Below are 13,428 nucleotides of genomic sequence, written 5' to 3'. Positions count from 1 at the left end.
GAAGCTGTTGGTGTTTATTCCAAGTGGATGTGATGGGAACAGCACTGAAATGGGCTTTTGGAAGCTGTGTTTCTTGGTAGCTCTGTGACCATGGGCAGTCCTGACCTCTGTGGAACTCAGGCTCTGGAGTGAAGATCTTGGGTGTCAGAGCATCTCAGATCCTTTCTGTTCTAAGACCCTCCAAGCTTAAGATGACCTTTTGGACATCTACATTTTCTTAGGCACAGATGTATACTCATTCTCAAAATGTCCAGGGGATTAAGTTAGCAACTCTGGTAGGAACAAGGGCATTGAATAGCTAAATCATAGCAGTGTGGTGGTCAACAAAATGGCCACAAGATACTAGTAATAATTACTTCCACATCGATTATCGACTAAATTTTAGGCCCAGTGCAAAACATGGAATCCGGTTTTTGCTCTTCACTCAGAGTGTTGTAAAATAAATTATTTTGTGAATTGACGTTATAATGAGTTGTTGATCTTTGAATTTGTAGCTGTTTTTTTCCCCTGTTGGTGAGGTTTTTTTTTTTTTTTTTTTTTTTTTTTTTTTTTTTTTTAATTGAAGTAAATTTATACACAAAGACATGAACCAGATCTAAAGTATATGGTTCAGGAAGTTCAAACTGCTAACTGAGCCCATAAAACTCACACTATCACTACTGTCTCCCCAGTCAGTTCCTGTCCCTACCTGCAGCTCTCTAAGACAAAGTCTGTTGTGATTTCTCTCACTATAGATTCAGTTTGCCTCCTTTAGAACTTCATATAATTGGGACCATTCATATTCTTTTGTTTCGAACTTTTTCCAGTAAGTATAACGATTTTGAGATTTATCCACGTGTTGGCATGTTTTAGCAATTCATCCTTTTTTGCTTTTGGTGAGTGTTCTGTTACATGAATTTATTATCCATCCTCCTGATGAATAGACACTGGAGGTATGCCATCTTGGGCTATTCTGAGTCGAGCTGTTACAAATGTCCTTACACAGGTCTTGCAGACATATGTTCACATTTATTTTGGATAAAAACCTGAGAGTGGAATTGCTGGGTCGTACAGTTGAGCATCTAGTCAAATTTACATGACACTGCCAGACCCATTTTCAAGAGTGATTGTACCACTTTTTACTTCCCTCAGCCCTGTGTGGGAGCCTTAGTGGCTTCTGGCCATTGTCTTGAGTCGTTTCTTTCATGGTATGTCAGACTTTCCAAGTTGAAGAACTCTTTGCTCATAGGTCAAGACCTTTGCCACTGCCACGGCTCCTTGTTGCAGCCTATGCACTGATACATCATATTTTTCTAATCATTACTAAATTTAAGGTTATTGTTGGTTGTGAGATCCCTATCTTGATGATCCAGCTGTCAACTTACACTAGATTATTCTAAGTTGGTGTCTTCCACATGGATTTCACCCAGCTTGCCCCTACATCGGACTGTTTTTTTCCAAGGTAAATCATATACGCAAATCCCTGAGGCAAAACCTCGTTGGACCCCATGTGGCTTTTCTTTGTTTTCTTGCTCTGTTTTGTTGCTTTGTAGCAGTCAGAGTTCCCAGCGAAATAGCAGAACGGTTTAAGAATCCTAAGAACTGGATCATGTTCAGTAAGGAGACTAATGAGTCCAACTGGAAACTACCTCAAAGTTTAAAAAGAGAAAGCAAGACAGTCATAGACACATTGCAATAGCCTGGGAGTTCCGTGCCCTTGCTGTCTGGTGTGTCACAAGAATGTGTGTTCAGGGAGGGATTTTTGAGCTGTCCTGGCCAGCGATACTTGAATTTGCTTAGCTTGCTCAATGAGAACCATGGTCACGGAGTGCTTGACACTGATACTTCCTAAAACAAACAGACAAACCCCAAAGACTAGCTACAGGTCAGCTGTGATTTGTACGTAGCAGTGTAAGTTCCCCAGCTCTTCAGAGCTGCTGGAGGGTATCGTAACACCCCACTTCTAGAAGTTAGCCTTGGTCAGCCTTTCTAACACAGCCAGGAATCTAGAAGGAAAAGCAAAGCCTTCTTAGGCCAGAGGCGAGCCCTTCCGTGTTAGTCTCATGGTGGGATTGCTTACTGCAGGGCACAGAGCCCTTCCGGAGGTTGCAACACAGGGGATGATCTAGTCAGAGTAACAGAGCACCCCACGAACCAACCAGAAGGTTAGGCTGTGTTTTCTCTGTTTGAAAAGGTGAATATGTGATACAACTTGGAAAGCTTCAAGGTGGGATGCCTAGGTGGCTCAGTGGTTGAGCATCTGCCTTTGGCTCAGGGTGTGGTCCCGGAGTCCTGGGTTCAAGTCCCACGTCGGGCTCCCCACAGGGAGCCTGCTTCTCCCTCTGCCTGTGTCTCTGCCTCTCTCCATGTGTCTGTCATGAATAAATAAATAAAATCTATATTTAAAAAAAAACTTTAAGGAAACTCATTAAGATTCACAGCTTTTCTGTTTGGAGAGTTAGGCCTCCACCTTCTAGGGTTGCTCATGGGTGTGGGTTGGTTCGGGGAGGTGGGCCCCTCGTCCGTCACCTGTCTCCAGGTGCCTGCTTCGTGGCTTTGACTGACGACCTGCCACATGTGGCTCTTGACACTCATCTTTCTGTCCCCATCAGGATGACAACTGGGGAGAGACCACAACAGCCATCACGGGCACCTCAGAGCACAGCATATCCCAGGAGGACATTGCCAGGATCAGCAAGGACCTGGAGGACAGTGTGGGGCTGGACTGCAAGCGCTACCTGGGCCTCACTGTGGCCTCGGTCCTCGGACTTCTAGTGTTCCTCACGCCCATCGCCTTCATCCTGCTGCCCCCCATCCTGTGGCGGGACGAGCTGGAGCCCTGCGGCACGATTTGCGAGGGCCTCTTTATCTCCGTGGCGTTCAAGCTCCTCATCCTGCTCATCGGGACGTGGGCGCTCTTTTTCCGCAAGCAAAGGGCCGACGTGCCGCGGGTTTTCGTGTTCCGCGCCCTGTTGTTGGTCCTCGTCTTCCTTTTTGTGGTCTCCTATTGGCTCTTCTACGGGGTTCGCATTCTGGACTCGCGGGACCGGAATTACCAGGGCATCGTGCAGTACGCCGTGTCCCTGGTGGACGCGTTGCTCTTCATCCATTACCTGGCCATCGTGCTGCTGGAGCTCAGGCAGCTGCAGCCCATGTTCACGCTGCAAGTGGTGCGATCCACCGACGGCGAGTCCCGGTTCTACAGCCTGGGACACCTCAGGTAGGGGGCATGTCCTCGAGAGGCAGGAAGGACTGCTGTCGGATGCGGACAGGGGCGGATGAGGACAGGGGCCAAGGGCCTGGACCGTGGTCTGACTCCTCTCTCCAGCTTTTGGGAGGAGCTGTGTGTGTGTGTGTGTTGGGAGGGTGTCCATGTGCATTGACTTTCCTGACTGCTGGTGGGGAGGCGGGTGACACATTGCCAGTTTCATCCAAGCTGCGGTTTTGTTGGGCCAGTTCTCAGACGTGGCCCCTCCAGAAGGGATGGAGGTGATATGTGGTGATGGCTGCTGGCCTTGCCCCTGAAAGGAGCCTGTGAACAGCGGCAAAGCGACCGGCCCCTCCAGTTTGCTCAGAATGCTACATCTGGTTTCCACCGTTGTCCTCGTGGAATTATTCATCATTCCTTTTTTTTTTCCCCTCCACTCTCAGAAGTGTCCAGGTTTAGGCACTAAATTACAGGGCCACCCTAGTGACCCTCAATAAGGAAAGAAGTGCGGGTTAGACACCCCAGACTTGTGAGAGTTGAGCGTTTTGGAAATGTACACATGCGATAAAGTTAGAAATATGTCGAGATATCATACTTTAAATTTGTGCATGTAATCTGTTTCATAGTTGGCTAAAAAAGTGATGATATTCTATTTTATTTCATGTTTATTTATCCTGAGGTAAACACTTTGGATAGATTGTCACGTTCAGTCTTCACAGAACGCTTTGATACTTGCCAGTATTACAGATGAGGAAATAGGGGATTGGGGGATTTAAGCAATTTGTAGAGAACAATATGGCAGGCCTCATTTAGGATTTATCCCGTTGTCATGAAGCTGGGTTTCACTTAATGCCCTCACTGTGGCATCTCTCACTTTGTGTTTCCCTAGAAGTTTGGTTGGGGCGGGGGCGGGGTGGGGGTGGTGGCCATTAATGTTATTTCCATTTTATTTTATCTTCTTTGTTTGCTATTACAAGCACAACTGTTATGATCATTCTTGTTCAGGATTACTGGTGCACATGGGCAAGTTTCTCTAGATGGTCTTCCTTCATGTTCACCGGACCATTTTTTCTGTTTTCTTCCACAAATTGAGGAGGGGGCAGAGGACAGAGGCTGTGTGTCACTCTCATTGCATCCCCAGTGCCTGGCCTGGAGCATGGTGTACAGACGGCACTCGCATGGTTACCAATCAGTAGCTAGCCTGACTTTGCCATCTCCTTGGGCTCTCTTGCCTCCTCAGGCGATATCTGCCGTTGTGTGTAACCTGCTTGACACATGGTGAGCACTTGGTTAATTGTGGCCATTCCGGCCCATGATTGTGTAGTTGGCAGAGCAGCCAAGACCTGCAAGGACACCCTAGTGGTGTCAGAACAATGGGCTTTGTCATATTTTTGGCTGGGACAGGAAGGTGGCCCAGCCCTGGTTTGGGGTTGGGTCACACTGCCAAACCGTCTCCTGTTGGCCTGCCCCCTCTATTGTGCTTCTGGCTTAGCTTGTACCCCCCACCCCCCAGGATTGGGTGGTTTGCGCTGAGAGCTTCTGCCGTCCTGTGACTGGTCCTTGGAGGGAATCAGTGTCTGAGTCACATGCTATGCATGGCAGAATCCTATGTTTCGAGTCCTTTGCATGTGCCTGTGGGGCTCTGAAGATAAGTAAGTCAGTGCTGTTACTCATGTCTGCTTTCTTTTCCCCGTTTTCAGTGGAGAATGACCAGCAGACTTGTGTTAAAAATCTGCCACATGTAGAGCTGGGGGCTCCCAAGACACAACGATGGCTGCCTTCAGAGCTCTGTTCTGGAACTCCTGGAGCTCATGGTCCCTTGGCTTTCACGGTCAAGTAGATGCTGCTCTACTTGGACAGTTGCTGACACAGGCCTGGGTACAGGCGATGGAGCACAGGAGAACGAGGCAGTGTGGCAGCAACAGAGCCCAGCAGGAAGCGGTCTATCCCAGGACAGGACAGGTCTTGCTCAAGATTAAGAGGGTGGAAAGAGATCTAGCTCTGGTTACAGTAGAGACAGGTGCTATTTGAGACTCTTAACGCAAGTGGCCACGACTCTCACTGGCACGAACCCTGTCTGTGGGGTGGAAATGTGAAGGGAATTATCTCCCCTTGAGTCATCCAGGTGATGGAGCTGACTTCCCCTCCACAGCTCCTCCTTCGCCCCTCCCTCCGAGACTGGTTGCTCTGCGAGCTGGACAGGAGCAGGGGTGCAGAGGGGACAGACAAAATCGCCCTGGGGGAGTTTGGCTGTGCTATGTTCAGAAAACTGGCAGCGGCCCTGGCCCCTGACCACTCAGCCCTGCTGCCCAGGGAGACCTGGGTGGGTGGGCAGGCAGGGCTGAGTCCCAGGCTTGCTGCACACCTTCCATGCCTGTCCTTGCCATGACCAACAACTGCCTGGCCTTAACTTGTTAACCCTGAAGCCACCAACCCCAGCTCCTGGGGAGACCCAAGGGGAGCACCTTTCTAGCAGCCCTAGGGGGGAGCATGTTGAGGTAGAGCCAGTATCTTCCTTTGGTCTTCTCTCCAGGAGGAGTCCTTCCCCTGCCCTTGGTAAGGTCCCCTGTGTCCCTCACATGGAGGGGAGCCTTTGCTCATGGGGTAGGAAGATGGCCAGGGAAGGGGAGGCGCCTTTACTCTCAGATAGAGCCCCCTGGCAGGGCTGGCTGCCTCTAGGCCAGCCGGCGTGTGTGAACTGGAGCAGGCTTGGCATCTCCCCTGCTGGCACCCTGTGGGCTCAGTCACCTGCCGCTCCTTGGGCTAAATCTGGTCTCAACCCAGCAGTGGCTGCAAGAGTCACGGGGCCAGAAATATAACTTCTAAACCCTTTTGTAAAATGTGGAAACAGATAGGAGGGATGGGGGAATCAGAAGACACAAAGAGTGAGCCCGGAGATCAGAATAGCAAGACTTCCTCTGCTAGTTGGCAGGCCGTTCACCTTCCCTTTATGGAAAAGCCTTCCCGGTGGCAGTGGCCTGATGGGCTTCAGTGCAGAGTGTTGGTGAGTTCTTTTCTTGTGGTGTTCTCAAAGCTGATTTTAGGGAATAGACTGAACTATTTTTTTTTTTTTTGACTGAACTATTTTTGACAGTTGTCAGAAGAATGCCTATTCTTCAGTTTCTTAAAAGATGCTTCTCGTTAGCTCTCAGAAAAGGTACAGTGGCCCCACTTGTTGGCAGGAGTGGTGTTATGGGTGTATCTGAAAACTTCCAGAAAGGTAAAAGGTTACTGTGGGACAAAGTGAGATACTGTAAATGGATTAAGGTCCTTCCTAACCTTTCTGCCCAGGGCCGGGGGGATGACAGAGGGCTTTGCAGATGTCCGATGTCATTCATCCCTCCTGCGCTGTCAGGGCTGGGCAGGTGGTACGAGATGGCTGCCCTTTGCAGAGGAGAAGCCAGGTCCAGGGACTACGTGCTTCCTGGGAATCACAGCCCTCCCCGTGCCTCTGGATAGATGTGTTCATAGTCATATCACTGCTCTCAGAACACGTGAACGAATGCATAGGCATTTTTGAGTTGGGTACCATGTGCCAGGCCGGTGCTAGCTATTTTGTTAAATACAGGATTCTGTTTAACTCCCAGGGCTGGGGGCACGTGGGTGACTCAGTGGTTGAGCATCTGCCTTTGGCTCAGGGCATGATCCCAGGGTCCTGGGATTGAGTCCCACATGGGACTCCCTACATGGAGCCTGCTTCTCTGTCTGCCTGTATCTCTGCCTCTCTCTCTCTCTCTCTCTCTCTCTGTGCCTCATGAATAAATAAATAAAATCTTAAAAAAAAAAAAAAAAAAAAAAAACCCTCCCAGGGCTGGAAAGAGAGAATGCAGAGGATTGTCAGAGATGGCTGGCTTGCACTCTGGAGCCATTTCTTAGCCCATTGGTTCTTTTGCTTAGTTAGGAAACAAAACCTGGACCTCCAGACTACAGCAGTAGGTTTGAGCCATTGGTCAAAACTTTTTAGCTTTTCTGTAGGTCACATGTCCCCAAAAGATCTCTTTTAACTATGGCTGTAAAAAACCACCCCAAAATGTAATAGTGTTGGGCAGCCTTTTATTTATTCATTTGTTTTAGTACTCTCATGGGCTGGTCTCAGCTGGGGGAGGTTCTTTTGCTGGTCTGACCAGTGTTTTCTGTGTGATTGCAGCCACGTGGCAAGGCTGCTGGGACTAGGCTTCTTCCTCTTCCCACATGTTCTACGACTCTCTCCCTTCTCAGCCCTTTAGGGGAGTAGTTTCTTCATTAGGGTAGGTAGGCTTCCTCTCAAGGTTCCCAAGAACACAAAAAGCTATCTAAGGCCTGTGTCTGGAACCAGCCCAGTGCTACTTGTATTGTATTCTCTTGTTAATGCAAGTCAGAGCCCCAGCCCAGACCTAACAGAAGAGGGCCACAGGGTAGGGAGCTGGGAGCGTGGGGTCATCGGGGTCCACAGCCTAGCAGACTCCCACAACCACATCAGGCTCTCGTTCTCGGAGTCTGCTTGCTCCAACTTTGGCATATAGTTCTAACAAATTTCATTACTGACTTCTCTCTCTCAAAAGTCCACAAGTAACATGTTTCACGTGAGGGCTACTAGAGGGAGGCATGTGAACATGGGTGGAAAGTGGTAGTGGGTAGTCATCAGCAGAGAGACGGAAAGCACAGAAACAAGCAGAACTCTTGCCTTTCCACAGCTGCCCCCCGCCCCCTGCCATGGCCCCTTCTGTAAGGTAGTCGTTTGGCTGAAGCTCCATCCTACCGTGTCAGCCAGTGGGCTTTCACTGTTTGGGTTCCTAAGCACGCTTCATTTGTTGACCGAGAGCACCTTATAACTTGGGGCCGACCCTGCACCTTTTTATCGAAGGTCTGGCTACTGACCAAAGGACCATCTGTGCTTTAGAGGAAATAATTCTCGGATTGCTTTTCCAAACAGTGCAGGTTTATCATCGTGCATGATCATAGCGTTGCTGTGTTGAAAGGAACTGCTGTGTTCCCCCCCCTCACTAAATTCACAGATGGAAATGAACAACATGTCATTGGACAAAGGTGAAAAGACGATCCTTGTTATAACATGGCAAGGAACTTGGCTGAACTGTTTGCGTTCTGGTGTTCTGTGGCAGGTAGAGCTTGTGAGTGATGGAATTGAATATTTAGCTGAGGAATTTCTTTTTCTTTCTTTTCTTTTTTTCTTTTTTTTTTTTTTCAGAGAGAGAAAGCATGCACAAAGGGGTGGGGGCAGAGGCAGAAGGAGAGAGAAAATCGTAAGCATGGTCCATGCCCAGTGCAAGCTGGTCACAGGGGCTCAGTCTCACAACCGTTAGATCACGACCTGAACCGAAACCAAGTGTCAAATGCTTAAACAACTGAGCCACCCAGGCGCCCCTCAGCTGAGGAATTTCTAAGCAAAGTACTGAGGAGGCACCCACTGGGTGCATCTATCACCCAAAAGATGCCACTTGGATCCTCTTGAACTGCTTACAGAAAGTGTGAGAGGAGGGAGATGGGTTGCAGAAGGAATTGTAAAGCAAAAGGGAATCCAAACTTAGATTTGGAAACTTCTCAGCCTATGCATATTCCAAACAATGACTAGGTGTGTACTGAGGAAAACACCAAGGGAATGGCCACACAGCTGTTTGATTTTTTTTTTTTTTTTTAGTTTGTCTATCTATCTATTTATTTAAGTAATCTCCACACCCACTGAGGGGCTCAAACTCACGACCCCAAGATCAAGAGTTGTACACTTTACTTCCTGAGCCAGCCAGGCACCAACTGATTTAATTCAGGATTTAATCAGCCATTCTAGCAGAAGCCAAGAAAAAAGATGGAAAGATGGGATTGGTACCAGAACAGCACCACTGTACTAAAAGGAAACAGAAAGGGGAGTGGATTGAAGGAAGGCTGTGAATGTGCATTATCCTTTAAGAGGAGAATGACCCCAGAGGTGATCCAGAGATCCTCAGGCCCAGGGGCCAGGTTGGTCCCTCACTGGCTTCAGAAGATAGGCGCCCCCACCAGGGTTTCAGAGGGCCAGTTGGCCGCTGCTAAGAGCTGCTTGGGCAGGGCTACCCCACAGAGCTCCGAGGATACAGCATTGACCCAAAGGGAATTATCCAATGGAATTGGCCTCACTAGGTGTTTGGACTTGTTTGGGACCCATCACCCCTTTCCTTCCAGTTTCTCCCTTTTGGAATGGGAATGCCTATCATATGCCTGTCTCCTTATTCTGTTGGAAGTACCTATATTGTCTGGTTCCACAGGTTCACTGTGGCAGGAGAGGGGTCTTGTGTCAGTGCAGGTTATACCTTGAGTCTTGGCACTTAGATGAGACTTGCACTTAGAGCTGGTGCCAGAATGAGTCAAGACCTTTGGGGCTCTTAGGATGGAATTGGTATACTTTGCATGGGAGAAGGACATGAGTTTTAGGGGCCAGTGATGGAATGTCATGGACTAAATTGTGGTCACCCAGAATCCAGAAGTTGAAGCTCTAAACTCCATGTGGTTGTCTTTGGAGATGGGTATCCAAGGAAGTCATTAAGGTTCAGTGAGGTCATAGATCTGATGAAATTTGTGTCCTTATAAGAAGAGACACCAGAGCGCGTACTCTCTCTCTCTCCCTCTCTTTCTCTCTCTCTCTCTCTCTCTGTTTCCCTCTTTCCCCCTGTATACATGGACCAAAGAAAGGCTATGTATGGATGTCATGAGAAGGTCATTATTTACATTATTTACAGGAACAGGCCTCTCATCAGACATGGAATCAGCCAACCCTTGATCTTGCACTTCTAGGCTTCAGAACTGTAAGAAAATAAGTTTTTGTTGTTTCAGCCACTCAGTCTATAGCATTTTGTTATGGCAACCCAAGCTAAGACAGGAACTTTATGCACTGGTGACACTTGACCCCAGAGCCCCAGGAAACCATGGGATCAGTGAGTGTGGTTCAGCCCTGATAGAACAGAGCTCATATTGTCCCTTCTCCAGCTCAGGCTTGCATCCTCACAGCTTGAGTGGGAGCCTTGCTTCTCTTGAATGCACTTCAGTTTTCCAGTTAGAAGTGAGAAAGGGAAAGTCTCCTGGGAAGATTAAGGTTACTCTAGTAATTCCAGGCTAGATCCAGCTCTCCTTGAAATCTTGTCTGTGATTCTGGGTCAAGTGATATCCAAGCTACTGATCCTGATCAGATTGGACTGTCACACTGGTCTGTGCGCCCTCCCTCCCACGTTCAAGACTGGCACTAATGGTTCAGGGAGGACCCAGTGCCATCAGCTGTGAAGTCAGGGAGAGTTTTATATGAGCACCAGAGGTTTTGCTTCATGTCACTTATAATCATGGTTTCTTTTTCTCTTTCTTTCTTCCTTTCTTTCTTTCTTTCCTTTCTTTCTTTTTTTTTTTTTTTTTAATATTTTATCTATTTATTCATGAGACACAGAGAGGCAGAGACACAGGCAGAGGGAAAAGAGCCTGATACAGGACTCGATCCTGGGACCCTAGGATCACGACCTGAGCAGAAGGCTGATGCTGAACCACTGAGCCACCCAGGCGTCCCTGTGATCACGGTTTCATACACAATTCATTTTTAGAAATGCGTGTTTTGTTTAACTGCTTTTCAGTAAAGACTGCTTTTCAAAAAAAAACTGCTTTCAGTTTGCTGGTCTTCCCTCCCACCCCCTAAAAAGGCCAAGGATAGAAACAAATAAGAGCTGAAGAGTAGTAGAGTGGAAAGGATTTTGCTCAGATCTGCTTTGCTGTGGGAGAATTTTGAAGGCGGGCGCAGAGCTGCCGTTTGTGGTTTGGCCCTGTGGTGCCTGTTAAAAGTGGCGGTAATGAGAGTGTAAGGTGCCGGACACTGCAGCACTGTGTTTGTACAGCTGCCTCCTGGCAGCCGCCGCAGCTGGGAAGGCTTCCCTCGCACAGCGTCTGCCCAAAAGTCTTCCTCTACCCCTCGCAGAGCACGGCCACTGCGAGCCAGGGAGCTCGTGGATGCAGAACTGCTTTAGATGGTCTTCCAACAGGGCTGCAGGTGCCTGGATGGTGGATCCCGAATCCTAGAGGGAGTGCTGTTCATTTTCCTGAAGGACTCACCCTGCAGACAGGGCCTGGCATTCTGCGTGCCTCCCCCACGGATCAGTGGGTGTGATTTCATGCAGCGGATAAGCTATGCTAACACTCCAGAATACACGTGGGCAGGGGTCTGCTTTCCTGGCCCTGCAGAGCCACTGCCCAACTCTGGTCTGTGGACCAGATCCTGGCTCAGTCCCTGCCAGCAGAGGCCCACTTGGCCAGGCTGGCTGCCTGCAGACTCCAGACTTCTTGTGCTGTGCTCCTGTGCTTCTTCCCAAGGTCAGAGGGAGGTGCTGTTGTTAAGAAATGTGAGGGGGGTGGGGAGGAATGCTAGGGGCCGGGCACCTGGGTGGCTCAGGCTGTTAAGCCTCTGTCTTCATCTCATGCTGTGATCCCCGGGTCCTAGGATCGAGCCCCATCTTGGGCTTCCGGCTCAGCAGGAAGCCTGCTTCTCCCTCTTCTTCTCCCCTTGCTTTTGCTCCATCTCTGTCTCTCTCACAAGTGAATAAATTTTTAAAATCTTTAAAAAAAAAAAAAAAAAAGGTGAGGCCAGATGAGAGAATGCCAGTCAAGCATCCCAGGTGGGCCTTGGAGGTACCTTGGTTCCTATCTCAATCTCCGCCTTGGAGAGCCCCAAGCAGGCAGCTATCTCTGCTGTTTACCGGTGTGATTCAGCACAGTAATTTGAAGCATTGAGAAAGCTGAATTTCCATCCCAGCCAGGGCAGATGCAGCCCAAGGTGGACTTGCTGGGGTGGGTGGCAGATGGGCGGGGTCTGAGCCCTAGCCTGGCGGCAGGTCTGGCCTGGCAGGCCTACTGTGGCAGTAGCCAAGTCTGTCGCTAAAAGGGAAGCATGTCTTCACAGGTTCGCCAGCATTTTACTGCCGAGGGAAAGGCCATCAGCTGGACAGCCAGCCCCGACAGGCCCCCCTGCTCTGTGTCCTCTGTCGGGGTGGGCGGTCCACCTCATGTCTCAAGACCTTGAGCAGCAACAAGACCTCCTGGCTTATTGTGACCGAGTCCCCAGAAATCCAGCCTCCCCCCATCCCCCCGCCCCGATCTTCCAGATCTTTCTATCACCTGATCCAGATCTGTCAGTCAACACAGCCATTCCTCATTTCTGCCCCACCCTGTCCTCAAGTTCAAGGTGATCATTGCCTATTATCTGTGTAGGACTTGAAACCATAGCCCCAAAGGCAGTCACAAGATAAACATTCTCATAAGGTAGGAGGGCCCAGAGATGCAGACATTCGTGTACCAGGTTCCTGGTGGAGGTGGCAGCAGTGTCCAGGGGCTAATTATACTTTCAACTCTGGGACTTCCATGGTGTGGCTGCAAATCGCCCTGAGTCCTGGTCACACCGAAGTCACTCGATCTCTGCATGCAGGGGACAGGGAGGCCCACACACTGGAAGTTGCAGTCTTGCTGACTCTTCCAGGGAGAAGTCAGATAAAGTGGAGTCTCTCAAGCAGCTTGCGCACATTGGGTGTTTTCACAAAAAGCTGAGCCGTTTTAGAATTTTCTAGAAGACCCTTTCTTTAGGCCTAAAACACAGTGACTGGAGCAGACACTCCCTAAAGAGGAGGAATAGGAGACTGCTGGTGCCCAGGCCACCTTTACTCTTGGCGTCCATCAGGTCTCCGTCGCCTGCCCGCCCTCTCTCCTACCCACACACTCCGCCTCTGTCCCACCCTCCCTCCTTACCCTCTTGCCTTTGCTGCCCTGCCCTCCATCCTTCTGGCCCTAATACAAGTCTGTGTGTTTCCTAAAGCTGCTCTAGTAGAGGACCGCATACAGAGTGGCTTCAAACAGTGTTTTCTCTCCGTTTTGGAAGCTCAGTGCCTAAAATCCAGGTACTGACAAGGCCATGCCCCCTCTAAAGGTTCTAGGGAAGCATCCTTCCTTGTCCCGCTAGCTTCTGGTGGTTGTCAGCACTCCTCAGCGCTCCTTGCAATCTCTGCTCTGTTGGCACGTGACATTCTCCATGTGTATCTCCTTTTCTTTATAAAGACATCAGGACGGGACACCTGGGTGGCTCAGCGGTTGAGCGTCTGCCTTCGGCTCAGGTCCTGATCCCAGGGTCCTAGGATCGAGTCCCACATCGGGCCTCCCCACAGGGGAGCCTGCTTCTCCCTCTGCCTGTGTCTCTGTCTCTCTCTGTCTCATGATTAAATAAATAAAATCTTTAAAAAAAAAAAAAAAAAAAA

The 13,428-nt window shown here is 49.4% G+C and overlaps 1 protein-coding gene across 4 annotated transcripts in view; it reads left to right on the top strand.

The window, feature by feature from the left end:
* The window catches only part of VANGL1 (VANGL planar cell polarity protein 1), a 47,710-nt gene that overhangs the window by 18,459 nt on the left and 15,823 nt on the right, over positions 1-13,428 (top strand). For all 4 annotated transcript variants that reach the window (XM_072766806.1, XM_072766807.1, XM_072766808.1 and 1 more), the window contains one exon: positions 2,592-3,199. In XM_072766806.1, the coding sequence (XP_072622907.1) occupies positions 2,592-3,199 (608 nt within the window). The remainder of the gene's footprint in view (positions 1-2,591; positions 3,200-13,428) is intronic.

This window comes from Vulpes vulpes, chromosome 8 (assembly GCF_048418805.1).
Source record: "Vulpes vulpes isolate BD-2025 chromosome 8, VulVul3, whole genome shotgun sequence".
Lineage (NCBI taxonomy): Eukaryota > Metazoa > Chordata > Mammalia > Carnivora > Canidae > Vulpes > Vulpes vulpes.
Note: the sequence above shows the minus strand (reverse complement) of the source record. Positions and strands in the feature narration are given on the sequence as shown.